Source organism: Ictidomys tridecemlineatus, unplaced genomic scaffold, assembly GCF_052094955.1.
Source record: "Ictidomys tridecemlineatus isolate mIctTri1 unplaced genomic scaffold, mIctTri1.hap1 Scaffold_218, whole genome shotgun sequence".
Lineage (NCBI taxonomy): Eukaryota > Metazoa > Chordata > Mammalia > Rodentia > Sciuridae > Ictidomys > Ictidomys tridecemlineatus.
The window spans coordinates 82,120-109,186 of NW_027521881.1; the positions used below are offsets into that span (position 1 = coordinate 82,120).

Genomic DNA, 27,067 nt, shown 5'->3' on the forward strand with positions numbered 1-27,067 from the left:
GGATATAGGGATGAAAGCACTAGAGTTAATTTGTTGAAGAAGGAAAAATTAGATGGGAGTCAATTGCTGGCTTAGAATATCCTAGAGAGCTCTCTTTTGGTAGGAGGTTTAGAGTTATTCCTTAGCAGAAGCCTTTGAGATAAAATTGAACCTATATTATAATATACCCCAAGTCCTTCTGAGGGATTAGATGCAGAGAGATCAACCCCTATTATCTAGTATGATTCAAGCATGAAGAGAGTAATAAATGTCTGAGAAAAGGTAGTAGCTGTGGGAAAGTCTGCTGTAGGAAACTGCAGAAAAATGACAGGAGTTGGCTATTGTTTTGAGGCAGGCAGTGTGAGAGAGCAAGTTCCAAGATGGCTTTAAGCCTTTAAGCCTGAAAGATGAGAGTAGAAAGTAGGAAGACAGCGATAGAAATTAGAAAGATGAAGATAATGTAGGCTTTAGTCAACAGAATTTGTAGTAAAAATCAATATACATTATTGTTAGAGGGAGACTCAGAAAAGAAAGGAATTAGAAAAATTTGCAAGAAAAACCAGGCTTTAAAAGGATCAGCTTATCAAACAAAAAATTCAAGAGGTATATGAAAGGGAAAAAATTACACAGTATTACAAGCAGAATCATCAAATTTACAACTAGCCCAAGCATGAGTTTAAAAATGGCAGTTTTCTCACATCTGTATCTTTACTCATCAGCATTACAGACAGGGAAGGTGCTGTTTTTGTTAGGGAGTCACTCACCTGCAGGAAAGGGTCACAGATTTGGGGGTACTAGAACTCGAAAGAAGAACCCTAGGTTTTGTTTGTTTGCTTGACTTTAGTTTATCTTAGAGAGTAACTGGAGTCTTTGGCCTTTTGTGTTTTGAGTCTTCTGCATGCTCATCTGTCATGGTGGCCGGGCAGGCTGTGCATTTTATTTTCACACTATTGAAGAGGCAATTTCAAATGGAAGGTGAAAGCTTGAGAGAGAGGTGCGTGTACACTGTAGGTGTCTAAATATACTTCTTCACAGGACCTTGGGAGAGGAGCTCATCATGGGCTGTTGTGAAGGCACAGGCGTCAGGAGTTAGAGGAGATGCTTCCCCAGTGGAGGGAGCTCCAGGCATTCAGTCAGGGGTTTCCCTGTGGCATTGGCTGCTAGCACATCATTGTGAAATGCACAGGCAAAAACTCTGCCATGGGACCAGATCCTGGGGCCAGTACAAACTATGGGCTGGTGGAGAGGACCTCGGTGGGACTTCCTGCCCAAGCCATGGCAAGAAATCACACTCTGGTTCTGTCTTGATTCTTTCCTCCCCACCAGACTGTGAGTTATTTATGGTTGCCAGGAACAAGGGTGATAACTCACTGCCTTGTCTCAAAATACAGCAGGACATTTTTTAAGTTATTAAAAGAATCTAATAGTAAAAGACGTGGTTCTGGTTTGATAAATCTAAGCAGTATAGAGCAGTGAAGTCCTGATAAAGGAAAGCAGGTTCCTTGTCTTAGAAGGAGAACACAACAGAAACAGAGAACAGATACAGATGCGGTGAACACTTATTGAATTCGTACTGTGTGCTAAGCATTGTGTGACATGCACTTTTTCCAGTTGTTTCAGAAGAAGAATAACAAAAAAATGAGATAGACGTTGTCTTTACCTCCATCTTAAGAAATTTTCCAAACATCAGATTCATGACTCTAATCCGAGCACTCTTTAACTTCCAACTACATGCTCTTAGTTACTATAATAAAGTGGTTTTCATTTAAAAAATGGGTAGTTCCTTAAAGACATGTTGTGAGTGAGCAGTAGCGAGGGAAACCAGGAGACATAGTCCAAGGAGTGGAAGAGGGAAGGGTCCCAGTATGGACTGAGCCTCATCATAAATACTTGGCTTTCTTCTGTTTTGGGTACTAAATGCCAAAGCCATTTGGCTTGGTTATATATATGTACACCAAAGTTAAATATAAATATAACAGGTATGGTTTTGCTTAGTTTTTGTCATAGTTTTCATCTGAGGTATTTTCAAGCTAAAGTTTCCAAGTTACAGAATAGGCAATCTAGAGATAATTAACCAAATCTAAAAGGGCAAAATGAAAATGAAGTCCCATGATGTGGATCCCAATTGGTTCAGAATTCCTAAGAGATAGTACTTAGGGAGGTGGAGAGTTGCAAGTAGCAAATGAAAGCCAGGTAACACTATCTAAGATTCTGGTTCCTGTAGCCATAGGAAGTAGGCTGAGTATATCCCCTAGGGGGAGCAAGAGGGCAGGATGGGGAGTGCCGCAGGACTATCCAGGGAGATTGAAATTGAGAAAGGGCTTTTGGGTCTGGTGATCAGGGTGGTTATGGTTTTGCCAAAGTGGGTCCCATAAACCACTGTAGTAGCAAAGCGGCTTGGCAAGGACAGGTGGCAGCTCATGGTGAGATGAGGTATTCAGTGGCACCTTCTCTTTATAAGAGTTTGGCAGTGGGAGAGGTAAGAAGGTAGCCAACAGGTTCTCTGAGTTCTCTCAGGACTGCTGGAAGTGCCTGTAAAAAATGCTGGTGAGAAGTGCTATAGAAGATGCTGGAATCATTTTATCTGCCCCCACTCCTCAAAAAAATTGGAGGCCCAAATTTTTTTTGGTATTGTAAATAATTGTCAAAGTCAACATCTCTGATCATCATTTATCACCTCTCTGCTTATTCCTCATCCAACTTCAAAACAGCCTGGCAGGTGTCATTTGTGATGGAAGAGAAGAAAGTCCATCAGGGAAAGAATTACCTGGTATCATTTAGACACTTAGCAAGTCACACATCCTCATCTGTGTTTTCATGAGAACTAACTGGATCTCTCGTTTTCTTCATTCAAGTTGAGTGACATACTGAAATTTGGCTTGGATAAACTGCTGTCCTCTGAGGGGAGCACCCTGGAGGAGGTAGACCTGGAGTCCATCCTGGGAGAGACAGAGAATAGCCAGTGGGCCTCTGATGCCCTGCCTGCAGCTGGAGGAGGGATCAGAGAACAGGAGGAAGGAAGTGAGTTGGGGTTAGGTGAGCCAGTGACTTCATCACCTCAAGGTAGGGTGTGAGTGAGATGCGTCCCCACGAGAAGTCCTGTGTCCTGCTCTGGGACCTTTCTTTCCTACCCAGCCCTGTAGTCATCTGATGACATTCTTAAGGATTCCTGGTCCAAGAACTACCAGAGTAATCCTTGTTCCCTTGAAGCTGGACTTTGAATCCAAGTGATGATATTAATGTTTATGGTCCTGTCAGTCTCAAGGATTAAATTTGAACCTTTTCTCCCTTGACGCAGAAATCTTCTCTGGAGTTTATTTGGTAAACCTCCTATCTTTATGGTGGTGCTTTGCACAGTGATTCCTCTTGTCAATAGTAGAATGTTTTTTAAATTGCAACTGATATTTATGGACATTTATTGTGTTCATAAACAGTACTGACTATGTCATGTGCTTTAGGTCGTTTAAGACCCATGAGGTGGGGGGCTGGGGTGGTGGCTCAGTGGTAGAGCACTCACCTTGCACGTGCAAGGGCCTGGGTTCAATCCTCAGCACCACATAAAAACAAAAGTAAAAATAAAGGCATTGTGTCCAACTTCAACTAAAAAAATACATATTAAAAAAAAAGACCCATGAGGTGTAGGAGATCATTTTGTCTTCCTTTTTCTTTTTTCTCAAATTTGGTGTCCCCCCCTTCTCTCTCTCTCTCTCTCTCTCTCTCTCTCTCTCTCTCTCTCTCTATATATATATATATATATATATATATATATATAGTTGTAGATAGACAGCATGCCCTTATTTTATTTTTTTTAATGTGGTGGCTAAGGATCGAGCCCAGTGCCTCACACATGCTGAGGAAGCACTCTGCCACTGAACTACAACCCTAGCCCCAATATTTATCTTTTTGTCCATTTTCTGTTGTGAAATATTTGAATTTCAGACTTGAAAGGGTTTTTTTTTTTTCCTCATGATTATTTTTAAAATGACTGTTCTCCTGTATCAGCAAGAGGGAGTCAATCTGGGCTGGTGTGAGAGGGTTTTACTGACCTTTTTTAAAAATTTTTATTCATATATGACAGCAGAAAGCATTATAATTCGTATACATATAGAGCACAATTTTTCATATCTCTGATTGTATACACAGTATATTCACACCCAGTTCCTGTATTCAAACCTGTACTTTGGATAATAATTATCACATTCCACCATCATTAATAACCTCATGCCTCCTCCCTTCCCCTCCAACCCCTCTTCCCTATCTAGAGCTTGTTGTTCCTCCCATCTCCCACTCTCTATCCCACTATGAATCAGCCTCCTTATATCAAATAAAACATTCAGCATTTGGTTTTTTGGGATTGGCTAACTTAGCATTATCTTTTCTAACTCCATCCATTTACCTGCAAATGCCATGATTTTATTTTCTTGTATTGCTGAGTAATATTCCATTGTATATGTGTGTGTATACATACACACACACACATACACACACACACCCCACAGTTTTTAATCCATTCATCTATCGAAGGGCATCTAGGTTGGTCCCACAGTTTAGCTATTGTGAATTGTGCTGCTGTAAACATTGATGCATCTGTGTCCTGTAGTATACTGTTTTTAAGTCCTTTGGATATAGATTGAGGAGATGGACAGCTGGGTCAGATGGTGGTTCCATTCTCAATTTTCCAAGTAATCTCCATACTGCTTTCCATATTGGCTGCACCAATTTCCAGTCCTATTAGCAGTGTATGAGTGCCTTTTTCTCCCACATTCTAGCCAACACTTATTGTGGTTTGTATCCATAATAGCTGCCATTCTGATGAGTGACATGAAATCTTAGAGTGGTTTTGATTTGCATTTCTCTAATAGCTAGTAATGATGAACATTTTTTGATGTATTTGTTGACTGATTGTATATTATCTTCTGAGAAGTGTCTGTTCAGGTCCTTGGCCCATTTATTGACTGGGTTATTTTTTTTTTTTGGTGTTTAGGTTTTGAGGTTTTTTATATACCCTAGAGATTAGTGCTATATCTGATGTGTGAGAGGTAAAGATTTGCTCCCAAGATGTAGGCTTTCTATTCACCTCACAGATTGTTTCTTTTGCTGAGAAGAAAGAAACTTTTTAGTTTGAGTCCATCCCATTTATTGATTCTTGATTTTAATTCTGGCACCAAAAGAGTCTTATTAAGGAAGTTGGAGCCTAATCTCACATGATGGAGATTAGGGTCTACTTTTTCTTCTATTAAACGCAGAGTCTCTGGTTTTATTCCCAGGTCCTTGATCCATTTTGAGTTGAGTTTTGTGCATGGTGAGAGATAGGGGTTTAATTTCATTTTGTTGCATATGGATTTCCAGTTCTCCCAGCACCATTTGTTGAAGATGCTATCTTTTCTCTAGTGCATGTTTTTGGTACCTTTGTCTAATATAAGATAATTGTAGTTTTGTGGGTTAGTCTCTGTATCCTCTGTTGTGTACCATTGGTCTATTAGTCTGTTTTGGTGTCAATACCATGCTGTTTTTGTTACTGTTGCTCTGTAGTATAGTTTAAGGTCTGATATAGTGATGCCCCCTGCTTCACTCTTCTTGCTAAGGATTGCTTTAGCTATTCTGGATCTCTTATTTTTCCAGATGAATTTCATGATTGCTTTTTCTATTTCTATGAGGAATGCCATTGAGATTTTGATTGGAATTGCATTCAATCTATATAGCGCTTTTGGTAGTATGGTCATTTTGATAATATTAATTCTGCCTATCCAAGAACAAGGTCGATCTTTCCAGAAATAGTAAATGAATTCAGCAAAGGAGCAGGATATAAATCAATACCCATAAATCAAAGGTATTTCTGTATATCAGTGACAAAGCCTCTGAGAAGGAAATGAGGAAAACTACTCCATTCACAATAACCTCAAAAAAAAAATGATACTTGAGAATCAATGAAAGAAGTCAAAGATCTATACAATGAAAACTACAGAACCCTAAAGAGAGAAATCAAAGAAGATCTTAGAAGATGGAAAGATCTACACATTCCCTTCTTAAAAGGAATTTATATTCTTCAATGTTTTAATCGTATCCTATTCCCATTTCAAGGATATAATATCCTCCCCGAGGACATTTATTATAGCTTTTTAAAATATATCTCAGGGAGGATATTTATTATATCTTTTCAGAAAGTGTTACCCTGCCCACTGTATTATCTCTTTTTCCTCTATTTGCTTTTCCTTCTTCCTCCTCTTTTTAAAAGTTTTGTTTTGGAGTCTCTCGTTCTTGTTAGCAGTTTATCTGAAACATCTGGTGTCCTCTGATCATCGTGCTGGTGAAATTCCCCAAAGCTGACAGGCAGCTCTGTTGTGAACAGGTGGGTGGCCTTTGGGCCTCATGCCAACAGCACTGGTTGGCAAGCCAGCTTTTGCACTGAGGGAGTCAGATTTGAAGATTTCACTGGACAACTCATTGTATCCTAAGACGAGTCCTATACCATTACAGTGAAATTGGTGGTTTAAATTGGAAAGACAGGGAGCTGAGGGCACATGATGCTCTTGGTGTTTGGTGTGCGGATCCTCTCAGTTCCTCCATACTGTGGTGCCTGTGCTTGTGCATCTGAGTTTTTGGAGAACTGAAAGGGTTTCAGTTCCTGCAGTCAGCCCCAGCTAGATACCAATGTTTTGGTTCCACAGCTCTTTTGAATCTGTTGTCCTCTTCTTATCCACTTTTTATCTTCCAAAGAATTCGTGCACTGTTTCATCTACCATTGCCTCATGTATCTTTTTAGAAATCTGTGTATTGTCCTTTAGCTGTTTTGGGTGAGAGAAAAAATAGATGTGTGTGGTCATATTTTTAAGTTGTATTTGATTACCTTAGTACCAAATTTCCACCCTTTTCTGTACTCATCTAGATTGACTTTACTTACTAGAACAAAATAAAATTGCAGTGTTTTCAGAAAGATAATTATATATCTCAGTCTACCTACAAAAAAAAAATTACACTTTTGCAGACAGTTTAACTGTTGGATTCTCTACTTGGATAAAAATTTGGAATGTTGTCTTCGATGACTGTCTTGATTCTCTTTGTGGTAGATGGTTCCTCTGGCAGGACCCAGATGAGGGTCTAGACCTGTGGGCTCCAGCTGCCTCTTCGAAACAGAGTGAAGACATAAAGCATGGTTAAAAATAACAAATGAATATGAAAGAGGAGTAGTTAGAGCAGCCCATTCACAATTAAGTATAAAGTAAGGTTGCTTTATCTTTAATGCCAAGTTTTTTAAACAGCACAGTTATATGGTAAGGTGAGCATGCCCAGAAACCTGCCTTGGGAGCATGTGCAAAACCTAGCCCCGCCCAACTCCTCCTTTGAAGGTGGAAATGGAGTTGCCTGCCCCTTGAGCCGGTACTGGTTAATGGAAGTGAACCAGGAACTAACAATAGGCTGCTGCCTTTTCATTTGTTTGGCCAGCGATTTACATCATTCTGTCTCATCCAGAAGGTGTAAGATTTCCATTGCAAATAGAGATTGTGGAGAGGGGTCAGCAGCTGGACTAGGGGAGTAAGATGTTACTTTTCCTGGTGGTCCTTTGGATTTTGCTTCGCTTTCCAACGTCCTGTGCAAATGGAAGCATGGCTGATGGTTCTTAGGAGAAAAATACATGAATAGTCTTTTAATTGGTTCCTTGATCATTCTTTTCTCTTTTATTACAATTTTAGCTTTTAAGTGACTCGGCTGCCTTCTCTACTATTTGGTCATGAATTTCTCTTTTTCCTTCTCAACAAGGATTGTTCTGGGGACCCAAGTGCTGTCAGCTTTTATAAGGAATGTTGATTACTTTATATGAAATAGGATGGAAGGAGGTTGATTAAACCCTGTGAAATGAGAGACAGTTGGGGAATTCTGGGAAAGATGGCCATGGACAAAGATTCGTGGGATCACAATGTACTTCTACAATATTTGTGAGAGGGATGTGTGAGATAAGGATCAGATTTTTTTTTAAATAGCATCAGGTATCAACCAGCACTAATGAGTGAAAGCTAAAGGGAGGCAGCTTGAAAGTCTTTGCAAGAAAGGATTTTGTTCATAACTATGACTTCACAAATAATGACTCTCCCAGGATTCTCTGAATTTCCCCTCTGAGAGTGGACCATTTGAGTAGAACCAGAGTATCAAAGAAGAAATTTTAAAGTCTAGTAAAAATTTATATGTGGATTTTTCAAAATGCTACAAATAGTTGATTCTTTGCTGTCTTTAAACAATATACAGTAATCACAAGAAAAGTTCCTTCTGTTCTTTGTGTCATTAGTTCTTGGCCTTACTCAAACCTAAGTGATGATGTGGAGGAAGAAAGCACACAAGATAACATGGCTATTAGCTTCCAGTTTAGAGGCTTGTCCTGGCAAACATTTCTTCTCTTTTCATGAGGTATAAAAATATAACCAAAACCCATCAGGACAGATTTTATATGGCTAAAAATTCATGATTTCATGAAAATAGGAAAGAGTATTTCTGATTTTTCTTAAAGTTCTCAAATACATCTAAATAGTAGATAGAAAAGACAGTGGAATGAGATTACCATCATTACCCTAAGTACACATATAAAGACACAACTAGGGGCTGGGGATGTGGCTCAAGCAGTAGCGCGCTTGTCTGGCATGCATGCAGCCCGGGTTCGATGCTCAACACCACATACAAAAAAAGATGTTGTGTCCGCCGAGAACTAAAAAATAAATATTTAAAAATCTCTCTCTCCCCTCCCTCCCTCCCTCCCTCCCTCCCTTCCTTCCTCTCCCTGTCCCTCTCCCCCCCCTCTCTCTCTCTCTCTTCAAAAAAGACACAACTGATGTGACTCTGTATACAACCAGAGATATGAAAAATTGTGTACCATATGTGTAATATGAATTATAGTGCATTCTGCTGTCATATATAACAAATTAGAATTAAAAATAATTTTTTTAAAAAGATTTTAAAAAGTGGGAAAATCAGAAACTAATATCGTTCCATGCTGTACATATCACTTCCCTTTCTCAAGTACAATCTGGCACAAAATGTGTTGAGAAGAGATTCCCCTCCAAAAAAAAAAAATCCACTGGGGCTGGGGATATAGCTTAGTTGGAAGAGTACTTGCCTCACACGCACAAGGCTCTGGGTTCAATCCCCAGCACCACCAAAAAAAAAAACCCAAAATCTGATATTACATCCAATGGCATGAACAAGATTTAAAAAGCCACATAACCATAATGAGAGCACAAAGCACACAAAAGGCTTTCTAGATTCCAATCTAGGAAAAAAAAAAAACATATCCCAAGGAAGGAGAACAATGTTCTTGCAATTACTTTTCTCTACGGAGTGTCTTAGTATGGTGATGAATGACCTTTTTTAACCCCCAGCACTGAGGATTGAACTGAGGAGTGCTCTACCACTGAGCTACATCTGCAGTCATTAATGTTTGTTTTGTTTTTATTTTTCTTGAGACAGAGTCTCACCAAGTTGCCCAGGCTCTCCTCAAACTTACCATTCTCCTACTTGTCAACCTCCTGAGTAGCTAGGATTATAGGCATGCACTATTGTACTGGCTACAAATTATATGTTTTTAAATCAGGAAATTGTCATTTAGAGAATATTATTCCCATAAGTTTTTTCTATATAAATTATTATAGAGCAAGCTTCACACAACCAATTGAAGAGACATTATCATCAATAGATTATCCTGTATTGTAGTTAATTGTATGGAAAAGAAACAATGTAGCAAAAATGAAATCATGAAAACAAAGACATTTCACATAGTAATGTAGATTAAAATGTCATCCAACTATAAATTCCCCCAAAATGCATGGACCAAGATCCTACCCAAGATTGAGACTTGAGGAAGGACTGACTGTATCCTTTAAAGGTACAAACTCATTTTTTCTTCTCTGTGGTACCCTGTGCCACACTGTAAAGAAGCCCAGGCTATCTTGCTGGAGGGAGAGTCCTTTTGAAGAAAGCCCCTGACATATGAAAGACCACATGGAAAGGGAGACTACATAAAGCCAACAGTCAGCACCTTAGTTCCGGACATACAAAGACATCTCAGACCTTGTAGTCTGAATCAGGCATGTGCTGTATGGGTGAGCCTAGGTGACACTGGAGCAGAACCTTGGTTAAAGTCTTGACTTACAAAATTATGAGAAATAAAATGGTTGTTTGTTTGGTAGTGGGGATTGAACTCAGAGGCTCTCGACCACTGAGCCACATCCCTAGCCCTATTTTGTATTTTATTTAGAGACAGGGTGTCACTGAGTTGCTTAGTGCCTCGCCATTACTGAGGCTGGCTTTGAACTCTTGATCCTCCTACCTCAGCCTCCTGAGCCACTGGAATTACAGGTGTGCACCACCACTCCTGGCAAATGGTTATTTTTTAAAGCCACTAAATTTTGGAATTTTTAAAAATATAACAATAGATAACTAAAACACTGTTTATTGATGATTTGTAGGGCTTTTATTTAATGACCAGTTTTATTAAAGAATACCCCATTTATTTCTACTGTGATCAGCAAACAAACTGAAATTCAATATTTAAAATTTTTTGCCAAGAATATAACCTATCTTGCAAGTTTCCATGAGGACTAGAAAAGAATATATATTCTGGAGTTGTTGGGCATTGTCAGTCAATGTCAATAAGGTTAAGGTGGTTGATAGTTTTGTTCAGACTCTTGTGTATCATTAGTGATTTTTTTTATAGTGTTACTATCAGTTGTTAAAAGGGTGTTAAAAATTCAAAGTATAGATTTGTCTCTTCAGTTTTGTCAGCTTTCATATATTTGGGGCATATAAATGTTTGGTTGTATGGTGTCATGTTTCTGTGTTCTTAAAAACACATTATGGTATTATGAAATGTCTTTCTTATCTCTTATAAAACTCTTTATCTTGAATTAAATTCATCTGATGTTAGTATAGCCTCTGCATTCTTCTTGGCTTACTTTTCATGATGTATTTTTATCTATTTCTTGTTTTCGTTCTATTCATATTTTTATTTAATGTAATTAAATAAAATTACATTAAATAAAAATTAAATTTTATTTAATTTATCCATTAGCATTTAGCTTTATTGCTTTACATTATTGTTTTAGCAATGTTTCCAGGAATTATGAAATGCATTCTTTAATTTATCACAGTTTTCATAATTTAAATTGTGATACTTTCTCACATCTCCCCAAGTCCTTTGTGCTTTGTCGTCATACATATTACAGCTGTATACTCTATATTTTTTACCTTAGTCATGTTTCCAAGAAATTAAAAGAATAAATATGTATACATATTGCCTTTTATATTTACCTACATTTTAGTACTTCTAGTACTTTTCATTTCTGTTTATGGTGCATTGTCTTTAAAAATATCTACCCCAAATTCTCCACATTCCTGTATCATGTTGCTTCTCTCATTATGAAGTAATATCTATTTCCCACCTGCTGAGTCTGGGCTGGTCTTTTGTCTTGTTTTAATGAACAAAATATATTTTTGGTGAAAGTGATGCCATGCCAATCCTAGACCTAACACCTTGGGAAGGTATATACCTTCTACTTTTATCCTCTAGTAATCTAATCAACAAATAAAAAATTTTAGAAAGACTGAATGACTAAAAGCATTTGAGGAGATAAGCTGACCCAACCAGTTGAGCTAGCAGACATGTAAAGAAAGCTATTTTGTCAGTTCTACCTTTGGTTAAACAATCCCTGCTAAAGGAAACCACATAAGCACTAATAAATACCTAGAGCAAAGGACCCATCAGGTTACGTAAAGCCAAATCATAGAATAAGGAGAAATAACAAAGAATTTTTATTTTAAACCATTAAGTTTATTACACAGTAAACTAAAACACACAGTGCATCTGTTTCTACCTGATGGATCATCTCCTTTTATCCTGAAGAGGTTCTTTTAGCATTGTTAATAGTAGAGATCTATTGGTATTGAATTTTCTTACTTTTTATTTATTTGAAAATGTCTATTCTGCTTTCAGTTTTGAAGAGTACTTATCCTGGATTAGCAGTTTTTGTCTTCTAGCACCTTAAACCTTTCCATTAACTTAAATCTCTCATTTCTGATAAGAAGTCAGCTATCATTTTAGTCATTTTTACCTATGCGTAACACACCACTTTTTTCTAATTGCCTTCAAGACCTTTTTCCTCCTAATTGATTATTTACAGTTGACTCTGATGCATCTAGATGTGATTTGCTTTGTAACTAACTTTAGTATTCACTGAGTTTCCTAAATCTGTTAACATCTTTTTTGTTAATTTGAGATAATTTTAGCCATCATTGTCTTAAATATTTTTTCTGTACAATTTATGCCTTTATTCTTCTAGAAATCTAATTATATGTATGTTAGGTCACTTTGTAATGATAGTAACCAAGTCTCTATTTTTTTTCTTTCTGATTTTTAGACCAGATAATTTTTATTGGTCTATCTCCAAGTTAACTTTTTGCTGTTTTTGCACTATATAATCTGATGATAGATTTGTTTCATGAATTTTTCATTTCGAATACTATACTTTTTATTTCTTTTAAAAAAATTTTTTCATTTATATGTTGACACCCATATCTACTTATTCATTATGATTAAGCTTTTCTTTAATTCCTTGAAATTAGTTATAAAAACTTTTTAAATTTTTTTTTCTGCTAATCCTGTCAGTTCACGGAACTTTTTTTTATATGTGACATTTTCTCTTGTGGTTCTCATTTTTCTATCTTCTTTGCATTCTGGCAAAATTTAATGATATTCTACATGCCTATAATCCCATCGACTCAGGAGGCTAAGGCAGGAGGATCAAGAGTTCAAAGCTAATAAATTATGCATGGCACACATTGTTTAATTTTGCATGTAACTTCTTTTTAGTGTGTCAATGAGGTTTCAGTGACATTGTCACCCAACATTTGGCCTTTGTTGTTCAGGGAATGCCTTCATGATTTTAATACTGGTTTTCCTATTCAGACTGTGGATTGGGTTTGAATATACTGTTATCAACCACCTGGTCTTTTAATTACTCGTCCCAGTAAATTTATAGTTTGTGAAGCATTTGTTTCTCAGATTCATGACACTGTTAGAACCTGAAGTAGTAGCTGATGGGTATCTGTGAATTCTTTTTTTTTTTTTTTTTTACTTGAAGTAGATTGTCTGAAATAGGCATATTCTCCTCTGTGTTTATCCAAACCTCCCTGTCATGTGCACTACAAGTTACAATTTGTAAGTTACTGTATTAAAATTCTGTCTGTTCATGGTTCTAGAAGAGTGATATTCTCTCCCAAACACTGGTTACTACAGCAGCATTTTTAATGTTGTAAAATAAGAATAAGGGCTCTGAAGGCCAAAGATTTTAAAAAGTCATTTTACAAATGTTACGTTAAATTAAAACTGAGCTTTGCTGTAATACTGTTTTCTCTTCAAAATGTGATGGTACAGGAAAGGTGTTATATGAAGGGGTGATATTGCAGGGGAGCATTTTAAATTGCAGAAGTAAAAAAGTTATAATATTTATAATTTTGATGAGTTTATTTTTATAGGGAAGATTTTTCTCCCCTGAAATTTTTTCTGGAATAGCAAAATGTTTCCATTATTAAAAATTGAAATTGTTAAAAAAAAAAAGAGTTCAAAGCTAGCCTCAGCAACTAAGGGATGCACTTAGCAACTCAATGAGAGCCTATATCTAAATAAAATGCAAAAAAAGGGCTGAGGTTGTGGCTCAATGGTTAAGCACCCCTGGGTTCAATCCCTGGTACCAAAAAAAAAAAAATTTAAATTATATTCTGGTCATTTATAGATGATACATCATAGGAAGTCTGGATTATATTGTCTTCCTATAAAGGATATTCTGTTTTATGTCTCATGCAGGCTAATTACTGGTGAATTGTTTTGATCATATTAGATTTGGTATTATTATTATTAGTATTATTATTATTATTATTATTATTATTATTATTATTATTATTAGGTACCAGAGATTGAACTCAGGGTACTCAATTACTGAGCCACATCCCCAGACCTGTTTTGTATTTTATTGAGAGACAAGGTCTTGCTGAGCTGCTTTAGCACCTCGATTTACTAAGGCTGGCTTTGAGCTCGTGATCCTCTTGCTTCATCTACCTGAGTCACTGGGATTATAAGCATATTCCACCTCACCTCACTAGGTTTGGTATTTTTCTTTATTTCCATATTTCATGGTGCATTATACTTGTACATAATGGTGGGATTTGTTGTTATGTTTTCATACATATGTACAATATAGTGATAAAACTTAGCCAATATCATTCTCGAGTATTTCTCTTTTGCCTGCTTTCCTCTCTCCCCTGATCCCTTTCCTCTATTCTACTGATCTCCCTTTGATTGTCGTCAGATTCCTTTCACACACACACACCTTTCTTTTCCTTTTTTCTTTCTGGCTGTCACATACATTTTCAGCATGAATCAATTTTGATTTCAAATTTAGGTCTACCATTTTTCCTTTACTCTTTTGTGTGTGGTTCTTTTTGCTAAGGTTTATTCCTGAACTCTTAATTAAGTACCTGATATATTAATGAAGCTGCTGCAACCTGACTCTGCTGGAAACCATTTCTTCCAACATTGCCATTTAGCATCATCTTCAGTCTCCTTTATAGTAGTCAAACTCTGCTAAGCCTTAAAGAGTCTCATCTGGTACATTCATATAAAAAATGAATTTCCTCCAGGCTTTTAGTATTCTCTCTCTAACACACACATAATTACATTGCACCCACCATAAATAGCTCAGACATTCTTGTCCACAAAATTCCAACCACTATGATAATCTTGCACTTTGATAATTTTCTCCTTAACTCAGTATGACCACCATCTTACTTGAGCTTCATCTCCCTAATTGTGTTTTGTGCAGCAGGCCTACAGTCATGTCTGAAATTAATACCTGAAAATGTTTAGTTTTTCTAGTTTTATACTCTTTTGTGTCAGGAAAACAAATCAAGTACATTAGATCTATAACAGTTTCAAGTAAAAATACTAACTTACTTATATCTTTGCCAATCAATAGTGGTAGACACTTAGGTCAACTTACATAGAAACTGCAACATCTTATATACTCAACAACAATTTCATTGTCCATGGAACGAAAAATTAATTGAAAGAGTAAACCCCAAAATGGATATCTGAAAAATAAACTGGTCAAAATTAGTAAGGCAATCAGACTTATATAATCATATATTTTACCAATAGCACTAGCTTAAAAGTATGAGTCTACAATAACTAGAAAAATACATGTTAATGGCTAGAGTCATAAAAGTTTCTATTATGATAGGCAGTCTCTTATGATGCTTTAATATTATATGATAGTTGTGAAATGATTACAAACTAATAATGAACATAATCTATTTGCAGATTAAAATGTTCTTCCCTGTATTATCTACAAAGTTTAGATAAACCTCAAAATGCCCTGGAAAAGTAATTTCTTAAGTCTCATCAAAATGAACTGCCAGGTTTTTTCCTACATTTGACATGACACAGTGCCAAGATTTCTAGTCCTGAATACACACTTTCTATAGGGAAGAGACTTTTATCTTGGCATTTAATAGATCATTTATCTCATTTCATACAGCCAATTTTAGTCGTAAGAAAAGAAATGTTTATGTATTTATTCTGCTGACTTTAATCTATAATCTAATCAGGGATCAACAAACTTTTCTTGAAAAGAGACTGATAATAAATATATTAGACTTTGTAGGCAAGTCTTCATTGCCACTCAAGTGCCAGTGTAGCACAAAACAGCCTAGACTGTGGGTAAATAAGTTTCTGTGTTCTAATAAAACTTTGTTTACAAAAGTAAGTGTTATTGTTGGACATCGTGGTGTGCTCCAACAGTCACAACTACTCAGAAAGCTGAGGCAGGAAGATTACTTGAGCCTAGGAGTTTAGGCCAGCCTGGGAAATAAGAGAGAGAGGGGGGGAGGGAGGGGAGAGAAGAGAGAGGAGAGAGAGGGAGGGAGAGAGAGAGAGAGGGGAAAGAATGAAAGAAGGAAGGAAAGAAGGGAGGGAGGGAGGGAAAAAAGGAATAAAGAGAACAATTAAAAAAAAAAACAGTGTCAGGATCATCACTGTTCCAGAGTATTAATGTTTATGCTCACAATAGATGTTTGGCTAGGCTGTATACATACATACATACATGCATACATGAAAGCAATTCTGTTCTTTTGTTTGCTTTCTTTTATTTTCTCCATTTTTTTGTTGATACATTATAGTTGTAAATCATGGCAGTATTTGTTGTTACATATTTCCACATGCACAATATAACACTCCAGTTTGGCCTATATCATTCCCTAGTATTTTCCCTTCACTCCTCCATCTCCTGGTCCCTTTCCTACACTCTACTGATCTCCTTTTGATTTTCACTTTCTTTTCCTTTTTCCTCTCTTGCTTCCACATCCGAGAGAAAACATATGCTCCCTTGATCTTATGAGCTTAGCTTATTTTGTGTAACAGAATGTTCTCAAGTTTCATCCGTTTTCCAGCAAATGACATAATTCATCTTTATGGCTGAATAAAGCTCCATTGTGTGTATATGCCACATTTTCTTTATTTATTCATCCTTGATAAGCACCTAGTTTGGCAACTGTGAATTGTGCTGCTATAAACATGGGTATGCATGTACTACTCTAGTATTATGACTTTAATTCTTTAGGATAAACATTGATTAGTTGTATAGCTGGGTTATATGGTGGTTTCCTGCCTAGTCTTTTGAGGAACCTCCATACTGATTTCAATAGTGGTTATATTCATTTACAATCCTATCAACAGAGAAAAAAGTGTCCCTTCTTCTCCACATTTTCTCTAGCATTTATTATTGTTCATATTCTTTTTTTTAAGTAGTTGGACACAATACCTTTATTTTTATGTATTTATTTTTAATGTGGTGCTGAGGATCAAACCCAGGGCCTCCAACGTGCTAGACAAGCAATCCGCTGTTTTTTTTTTTTTTTAAAGGGCGGGGGGGGGGAGAGAGAGAGAGAGAGAGAGAGAGAATTTTAACATTTTTTTTTATTTCTTAGTTTTCGGCAGACACAACATCTTTGTTTGTATGTGGTGCTGAGGATCGTCGAACCTGGGCCGCCCGCATGCCAGACGGGCGCGCTACCACCTGAGCCACATCCCCAGCCCCAGCAATCTGCTGTTGAGCCACAACCCCAGCCCCATATTATTCATATTCTTGGTGGCTGCTATTCTGAGTAGAGTGAGATGAAAGCTCACTGTAGTTTTGATTTGCATTTCCCTAATTCCTAATGATGTTGAACATTTTCATAGATTTGTTGTCCATTCTTATTTCTTCTTTTGAGAAGAATCTGTTTAATTCATTTGCCCAATTAAGCTAGGTTATTTGAGGTTTTGGTATTAATTTTTTTAAAGTTTCTTATATAGTCTGGATATTAATCCTGTGTCAAAGAGTAGTTAGCAGGGCTGGGCATGTGGCTCAAGTGGTAGCACGCTCGCCTGGCATGCATGCAGTGCAGGTTCAACCCTCAGCACCACATACAAACAAAGATGTTGTGTCCGCCGAAAACTAAAAAATAAATATTAAAAAATTGTCTCTCTCTCTTTTTTTTAAAAAAAGAGTAGTTAGCAAATATATTTTCTCCCATTCCGTAGGTTCTTTCTTCATGTTACTAATTGTTTCCTTTGCTGTGCAGAAGCTTTTTAATTTGATGCCATTCTGTTTATTAACTTTTGTCATTATTTTCTGAGCTTTAGGAGTTCTAATAAGAAAGTCATTGCCTGTACCTATATGCTGGAGTCTCAAACCTATATTTTCTTCCAAGGATTTGCATAGTTTCTGGTCTAATTCCTGGGCTTTTGATCTCTTTCAAGTTTGTACAGGGTCTAGTCTTATTTGTCTACATATAGATAACCAATTTTCCTGGCACCATTTGTTTAAAGCCTGTCTTTTCTCCCAATATATTTTTGGCATCTTTGTCAAGAATCAGATGACTGTTAACTGTGTTGGATTTTTTTCTGTGTCTTCTCTTCTTTCCCATTGGTCTATGTATCTGGTTTTATGACAGAGCCATGCAGTGGTTATTTCAATAGCTTTGTAGTATAATTTGAAGTCAGGTATTGTGATGATGCCTCCAGCTTGCTTATTGAATTAGAATTGTTTTGGCTATTCTGAATATTTTATTCTTCCAAATGGATTTCAGGACTGTTTTTTCTAGGTCTGGAAAAATGACATTTATTATTATTATTATTATTTTAAATTTATATATGACAACAGAATGCATTACAATTTATATTACATATATAGAGCACAATTTTTTATATTTCTCTTTGTATACAAAGTATATTCACACCAATTCGTGAGTATTTTGATGGGAGTTGCATCAAATCTGTATGTTGCTCATAAAACCAATTTCAAACATATACAATCATATTAGTAGTGATTTTAGTGTCCAAAAAGAGATCTACTAAACAATAATTACTGGGCTGGTATGGTGACTTGTAGTCCTAACTACTCAGAAGGCCAAGCCAGGAGGATTGCTTGAGTCCAGGAGTTGGAGATCAGGCAAAATAGCAAGACCCCCATCTTAAAAATAATAATAATTACTGATGTCAAAACACATCTCAATCATTATGATAGTCACTAACTCTTCATTGTTTTCCTTGAAACTCTAATATACAATTAGTGAATGTCAATTTAGGACTAATTGTGCTGTTTTATAGAGGAGAAAGCTGATTATAATAGTAATGAAATCAGTTATCATGAACTGATTTGTGTTTATTTAATTACAATTATCATGCTGATGACTCTACATATTAAGTCTCCACCTATAGTCCCCTAGGTGCTAATTTTAAAGATATGAGTTTTCATTAAAAATAAGAAAAGAAACCCCTCCATATGCATTTCAATAATTCAAATTGTATCATAATTTGACTATTAACACAAGGGAAAATCAATGCAACTAATTCAGATTTAAATTCAAGATTACACAGTGCAAAAGAGGGAATAGTCTTGGAAAGGGAAGTAGAAAAATGTAAGATCCCTCTTAGAGGTCAGAAAAAATAAATTAAAAAATGTGATTTTATTTTTTAAAGGTAGTGTTAACTTGAAGTGGAAAACAAAAAGCAAAAATCCTTTGAAGCAAAGTCAGTTGTGTTTACAAGGACCTTGAGTTTCTTTGATGTTTTAGTGATTCTGGTTTTTAAAATGTTGATTTGTGGAGGATGGGCACAGGGGATTGAATCTAGGTGCTTAACCACTGATCCACATCACCAGCTCTTTTTTTATATATTTTTTTTATTTTGACGTAGGAAATCCATAAATTACTTAAGGCCTTGCTAAATTGCTGAGGGTGACTTTGAACTCAATATCCTCCTGCCTCAGCCTCCAGAGCCACTGGGATTACAGTGTGCATCATGAAGCCCGGCCTTAAATGTTGATTTTATAATCCTTTCTTTTTAGCTGATAAGAGAAATTACAAAATACAGAATACTTGCAAACTACAAAATATAGGATACTTACAACTAAAGGTGCTTTGTTAATTGATCAGAATTTAACTAACTCTGCAAGTGACTCTCAAACTGGGAGAGTAATACTAGTCTTATCAAGAGAAGTTTAGAAATGCCTGGGGGCATTTTGTTGTTGTTTCACCATCACTGAGGAAACTACTAACATTTTTTGGCCAGGCCCATAGATAGTATATAACCTTCAGCTAGTAGGAACAGTCCAAACCAAAGTACCAATAGAGTTCTATCAAGAAACCCTGGTGCAAAGAAGTAATCTACCAAGGAAAACACAGTTGCAGTTAAGTAAGAGAACAGAGCAGGTGCCGGGTGCAGTGCTGCATGCCTGTAATCCCAGTGGCTCTGGAGGCTGAGGCAGGAGGATCATGAGTTCAAAGCCAGCTTCAGCAAAAGTAAGGCCCTAAACAATTCAGTGAGACCTTATCTCTAAATAAAATACAAAAATAGGGCTGGAGATGTGACTCAGTGGTCTAGAGCCCTTGAGTTCAATCCCTGTTACCAAAGAAAAATAGACCACCCAGGTGACTTGTTTGTACCAGTAGGTCTACCTAAAACGAAAAGGGATTTTATGCAGTCAAATTTTTTTTATTATCCATTTAAATATAATTCTTTATTTCTTTATGTTTGTCAAGAAGTAAATATATTTAAGATAACAATGAAAAATAATAAAAGAATGACAAATGTAGGAACCTAATGATGACTTACACTTTTTGATTATAGACTTGAGATTCATCTAAAATGACAATGCAATCCCTAGCTATTGCAACAGAAATCTTAACCTCTGAGTGAAAAAAAAGGAGGGATGTTGAGATACCTTCAATCATCTTTTCTCACTTCTGCGTAAGTACCAAGAGAGGTTGGCCAAAAATATTTTAAAACCTAAAACATACTATTAAACTTGGCTTTTCTTTAAAATAAGTGCAAGTATATGATATGGCCTAGTGTTAATTTACAATTCCTACTTTCTTATGCTGCGACTGTCTTTAAATGTGCCCAGTTTGAACTGAGATGTGCCATAAGTCAGATATCAAAGACTTATTATGAAGAATGTAAAATAACAGTTATATTTTTATTTTGATTACAAGTTAAAAGGATGACATTTTGAATATATTGAATTATGTAAAATGTGTTATTAAATGAAGCTCATCTGTCTTATTTTTTAAAATATGACTTCTAGAAAATTTAATTTACATGTAGAGTTAATATTATATTTCTATTGGTGGTTCTAAGGGATCAGTGAGAAATAAGAGAAAGATCATGTTCAGATTCTCTATTTCATCATTTGGGTTTGATGTCATTCACTGATCTTCTTATGTATTCCAAACCGTTTCAAATTTCATGTGGATTTGGGTAAGACTGAGCTTTCATACTAATCACAGAGAACTTACTTTCCCATATATGTTTGTTCAGCGTCCCCCACTGAGTATAGTCTTCATAATAGTGTTTATGGTCCTGTTTCTAATTTTATACTGCATGCATCAGTTAAAATGCTGAAGATTCAGGAGGGTTTGCTTTGCTTCAGTGTATGCTCTGGTAGACTATATGTTATCCCGAAGAACATATTTTCTCCTCCACTCTCTCTGTCTCCTCCCAGAGGTGCTTGTGATCTTCCAAGCACACTTTGGGAGGATGTTATCAGCCTTACTTTGTTTCAGTGAGAAGAGAACAGTTTCCATAGTAGGAACTATCTAAAAATGTCTCCTTAGTAATGAAAGCATTTATTGCCAAGACTTTTGTTGCTTTGTCAATTGTCTATATTGGCTGTAACCGCCAGGATTTTGCTGTTTAATTATTCAAACCACATAAATGGGCAATCTTTCATATATTATCTCTATTTCTTCTTTAAAATGAATTATAAAATTTTAACTTTGACCCATATTTGTATAGATGAAATATCTGAGACTCAGAAAAGTTAATGATTTGCCTATAGTCACACAATTAGACTTCTGACTACAATCCTTTTGGCTGTATTCCTTACTTCTGCTGTTGTTCTGGTAAGGAAGTAATTTATATTTCTGAAAACTAAATGGATAAAGCCCAATAGTGCACTGTGGAAATTGAGATGTGCAGGCCACAAGTCCCCAATGTCTGTTCTGCATTTATTTCAACACACCAAATATTTGACCTCCGTGAAAAGAATGCCAAGGTAAATTAGGCAGAACCAGAAACAGGAACTCATATACATGCCATATATTAGTGGCAATTTCAGATGTTTGAGTTTCTTTCTTTGTACAGTTGAAAGTGGAATAATATTTGTCAGGGCTAGACAAACAGTAGGTGCTGGCAGAAGACCTTGCCTTGTATATGACTCACTTCCATTAGTACAGTACACTTCGACATGACTTTTTAATTGTGGGGAGTGCCTCAGCCCTACTCATCATGCCCAGCCTAAACCTCCATCTTCCCTGGATTTAAGGACAAGATACTTGTTTAAATTCCACTTAAGTTATATGATCCCTTTACTTAAAGTCTAATATTTTATGCATTTTTATTCTATTAAGTCTAAATCCTTATGCTTGATTTTCAAGGAATTTCTTATTCTGACCTAAGCACACAAATATATCATCCTTTATAGAATCCTTTCCTCTTAGCAAAATGAGGTGTCCTTACTGTCCTTTAAACATACTTCTTTCTGCTGAGTCTTTTATGCCGTTTAATTCACTTGCCTTTTATTCTCTTTTTAGAATCTGAATCCTATGTACTTATCCAGGTCTAGCTCAAATCCCAAGACTCATCTCTTACTTTTAACTCTTTAGTGTTTACAATTTGTACCAAAATACAATTTAGAATTTATTTTGTGGCAGGGTAGGGCCCTTGCCACCCTCCCACTACACTAACTTTTACCAAGGAGGAAACTGGTGTTACCAAGAAAGACCTGTTTATAATTTAGGAGTTCCCATTCTCGAGATTATAATGAGGATCTAGAGTCATCTCCACCCTTGGAGATAGATCCAAGATTGGGGTCCTTCGGCACAGGTGTAAAGGTTGATCCATTGCCTAAATCTCTTACATTGGCACAGAAGATGATGTACACACACACACACATACACACACACGCCAAAACTCAGGAAGGAAGGAAGGGAGGGAGGGAGGGAGGGAAGGAAGGAGGGAAGGAAAGGTGAGCGGGCGGGGGGGAAAGAAAGAAGGAGACCCTTTGAAATCCATTGAGAAATGATACTGTTCTGGTCAACCTCACAGAAAATGGATATTTCTTGTCATTTTCTGACTTACCATATTGTGACCAAGCATAGTGCTATTATTTTAGTTTTTTTACTAAGACCTTTACTAGGATTCACCTGGTTTATAACTTTCTACCTTTAAATATAACTGAATCTGCTGGAAGGTGGTGGCAGAGTCTGTAATCCCAGATATTCAGGAGGCTGAGGCTGGAGGATCGCAAGTTTGAGGTAAACTTGGGGAACTGAGCCAGACTCTGTTTCAAAATAAAAACTAAACTGGGCATGGTGGCACACATCTGTAATCCCAGTGGCTCAGAATGGTGAAACAGGAGAATTGGGATTTCAAAGCCAACCTTAGCAACTTAACGAGGCCCTGAGTAACTCATTGGGACCTATCTCTAAATAAAATACAAAAGAGGGCTGGGGATGTGGCTCAGTGGTTTAGTTCCCAAGAGTTTCATCTCTGATAGCAAAAAAAATTAATAATAAATGAATAAATAAAATAAAAAGGACTGGGGATGTGGCTCAGCAGTAGAGCACCCCTGGATATTTGTACTAGGGAGTACAAAAAAAAAGAATTTTCAATACATATTACTTTTTGTCTAGTTTATTTATTCAGAATCTCCCTGTTTTTGCTATTATCAATAGTTCTTTATTCTTGCTAAGTATGTTTCCAAAATTTATTATCTATTTTCCTATTGATATACATTGGGGATTTTTTTTTAAGTAAACCAGGTTATATTTATACAGTCGAAAATTATTAAGCAATGAAAATAAGAAGTACATTCACATTCAACAACTTGGATAAATCTTATAAAAATACATATGGAGCTAAAAAAGCCACATACCAAAGAACACATGTGTATGATTACACTGTATAAAGTAACAAAACAGGCAAAACTAATCCTTGTTATTAGAAGTTAAAATAGTGCCTAACTCTGGGGGAGCGGAGGGAATAATTAGGGGAGCAATGAGAAAGGGCTCATGAAAGTGCATTTGATGTCCAATTTCTTGACCTGGGTTAGGGTTCACTGGATATGTTACTTTGTGATAATTCATTGTGCTATACGTGATTTTCTTTTGTCTGTTATATTTAATAAAAGAGAAGCTCTATTAACAGTAAAAAAAAATCAATCTCTACATTCATGTAATATTAATCAAATGTCTACTATATGGTTAATATGAGTATAAGGGTTCTGAGGCATGTAAGACAGACATGTTCCCACAGTCCAACATTGGGGATTTTTTGACTATTACAAATAAAACCACCATGAATAGTTGTGCACAAGTCTCAGTGTGGATGTATGCTTTTATTTCTCTGGAGTAAATATCTCGACAGATTTGATTTAATTTGTAAAGCAACTGCCAAACAGTTTTCTAACAGTTTGTGCCATTGTTTATACTACATGTTATAGTCTGCAGTTCTAAGAGAGATACCATAGTCTTCATCTTTGTCAACATTTGTTATGATGAGTCTTAAATTTTGTCCATCCTACTGTATGTGTAATAACATTGCAGTTTTGTTTTACATTTCAACTTATGTTGGATATCCTTTCATGTGCACATTCACCATATTTGTGTCTACTTTGGTGAAGAAAAAAAAGTCTTCTGCCCATCTTTTCAAATTGGGTGATTTTTCTTATTAATAAGTTGTAAGAATCATTTGTATATCCTAGATATCATTCTCTTGAGAGAGATATGTTTTGCCAGTACTTTTTCCTAGTCTGTCAGCTTACCTTTCCATTTCCATAACAATGAACATACAATAGACAAAGTTTGTTGTTGTTGTTGTTTTTGGTACTGGGGATGGAACTCAGGGTCATACCACCACTGAGCCACATCCCCAGTCCTATTTAGTATTTTATTTAGAGACAGGGTCTCACTGAGTTGCTTAGTGCCTCACTTTTGCTGAGGCTGGCTTTGAACTTGCAATCCCCCTGCCTCAGCCTTTTGAGCCACTGGTATTACAGGTATGCACCACCACACCCAGCATGAGACAAAGTTTTTGAGGAGAGGAAAAAAGAGAGCGTGAGGCAGAGAGAGCTAGTTAGTTTTAAAAGCCTCTGCCAAGCAGCTTTTTATATTTTCTTCCAGAAGTTGTATAGGTTTAGCTGCTACATTTAGGTCTGTAGTCTATTCCTACCAGTAGTGTGTGAGGGCTCCCATTGATCCACATCCTTGCCAACTTATTATTATCTTTTTGATTATAACCATCTTGATAGATGTGAAGTAGTATCTCACTGAGGTTGTACATTTCCCTAATGGTGCTGGGTATCCTTTCATTTGCTTATTTGGTTTTGCATATTTTCTTTGGAGAAATGTCTATTCTAATTTCTTGCCATTTGTCTTTTCATATTGAACAATAAGAATTGCTTGTATATTCTAGGTAGTTATATATATTCTAACTACATGAATTGTAAATGTTTTCTTCTATGATTGTATTTTCACTTTCTTCGATGGTAGCCTTTAAAAGTTTTAAATTTGATGAAGTTCATTACTTTATTATTTTTTCTTTTGGTGCTTGGGCCTTTGGTGTCTTAAATACAAAGTCATTGTCTACCCCAAGATTTACCTATGCTTTCTTACATTTAGTTTTGGTTCTTACATATATATGTGTTGTCCATTTTGAATTCTTACATTTATGTCTGTGGTCCATTTTGAGGTAATTTTTATGTGGGGTAGGGCTTAACTTAATTCTTTTGCATTAAAGACTATATAATTTTGAGATAATATTTTCATTTGGAATGCAATTCTAGGATATCAGTTTTTTTTTTCTTTCAGAACTTGAAAATGTTGATGTTCTGGTTTGCATGGTTCTTGAATGAATTTTGACATTTTACTTTCACTCCTTTGTACATAATGGTATCTGTTTTCTGTAGATGCTTTTCAATTTTTTTCTTAGCACTGGTTTTAAGCATTTAGTGTAAATTTGTGTCATCTTTATCATTTTTCTTATTCATTGAGCTTTTTGAATCTGAGTGTTCATCAGATATAGAACATTTTTATTTATTATTTCTTCAAATGTGTTTTTCCCACCTCTTTTAGGAACTACCATAACATATATATTGGACTGGTTGAAGCTGTGCATACTGATGCTTTGTTCAGTTCAGTCTCTTTCTCCGTGTTTGATTTTGGAGTCTTTATCACTGCATATTCAGTTTGCTGATATTGACTTCTTCAATGTTGAATCTGCTGTTAATCTCATTCAGTGTAATTTTCACCTTAGCCATTGTTTTATCTGATTTTATCTAATTTTATCTGTTTTATCTAATTCAGACATTTTTATATCTTCTTTTTCTCCTTTACATGCTTATGCTTTTCCATAGCATCTTGAACATATGGTATACAACTGTATTAATGTCTTTGTATAATAACTCTGTCACAGTGTAATTAATGATCATTTTTATTAATTTTCTTTTCAACATGGGTTATATTTTCCTCGCTCTTTGCATCCTCATACATTTTTATTGGATTCCAAACATTGTGAATTTACCTTGTTCAGTACTGGATATTTTGTATTCTTTTAAATATTCTTGAGCTGTGTACAGTTTTTTGCTGAACTATCTTGGAAACATTTTGTATTCTTTTAAATATTCTTGAGCTGTGTACAGCTTTTTTTCTGAACTATCTTGGAAACATTTTTATCTTTTTAAGATTCTTCTAGACAGGAGTTACCTTCAATCTTGGGCTATTTTGTCCCTTTTACTGACTATGTTACTTGATGCCCTTTTATTATAGATTTTCCATTCTAGCTGGTGATTACAAAAATTGATCTGCATGCCAACAATCACCACCACCTTCCATTCTGTTCCTTTCTGAAGGTTCTTTCTCTGGCCTTACATGTGAGCCCATTGTTACATAGCCACAGACTTCAGGGGAACCCTCCATAGATGTCTAGGGAGCTAGTGCATGTACACAGTCTCCCTCCCTCTGCAGTTCTCTACTCTCTCCTTTATTCTGCTCTGGGACTTCTAGCTGCGTCAGTCTCTTCAGACTTTAAAATCCATCTCTTTAACTCAGGAGATTTTCTATTTGAGTTTTCCTTCTCTGGCTGTGGCCTGAAAAATTCTTTCCAGGGAGTAAATTGGGATAATCCTAGCACTCATCTCTCATGCCTAACTTTATCTTAGAAGTCACTCTTATGCTGCTTATTATCTAATATCTGAGAACTGTTGTTTGTATTTTGTCCACTTTTTTTTCCAATGTTTCATATGCGAGGGTAAATCTGTTGCCCCTCTTGGAGAGATTTAGTCTTCCATAAATGTTTAACACTATTCTCTGGCACATCATTTACAATAGATGAGGTTCTTCCTGGTAACAGCAGCGGTAGGCCTACTGAATGCTCCTAGGCAAGTGCCTTCACAAATTTCCAATGGTATATGTTATTATGCTGCCAATTATTTGTTTCAGATATGTTTTTGTCTCA

At 36.1% G+C, this 27,067-nt stretch overlaps 1 protein-coding gene, 1 long non-coding RNA gene and 1 pseudogene across 4 annotated transcripts in view; 2 read left to right on the top strand and 1 right to left on the bottom strand.

Moving 5' to 3' along the window:
• LOC144373042 (tRNA (32-2'-O)-methyltransferase regulator THADA-like) overlaps positions 1-20,299 on the top strand; it is a 75,148-nt gene extending 54,849 nt beyond the window's left edge. For all 3 annotated transcript variants that reach the window (XR_013432843.1, XR_013432844.1, XM_078036159.1), the window contains one exon: positions 20,183-20,299. Coding sequence is in view for 1 of the 3 variants with exons in the window: in XM_078036159.1 (XP_077892285.1) it covers positions 20,183-20,204 (22 nt within the window). In the remaining 2 variants the exon portion in view is untranslated. The remainder of the gene's footprint in view (positions 1-20,182) is intronic.
• Positions 1-27,067, top strand: part of LOC144373041 (transport and Golgi organization protein 1 homolog) — a 153,329-nt pseudogene that overhangs the window by 72,872 nt on the left and 53,390 nt on the right.
• Positions 11,637-27,067, bottom strand: part of LOC144373043 (uncharacterized) — a 74,188-nt gene continuing 58,757 nt past the window's right edge. Inside the window, exon 3 of the long non-coding RNA XR_013432845.1 lies at positions 11,637-11,669. This is a non-coding gene — a long non-coding RNA (uncharacterized LOC144373043). The remainder of the gene's footprint in view (positions 11,670-27,067) is intronic.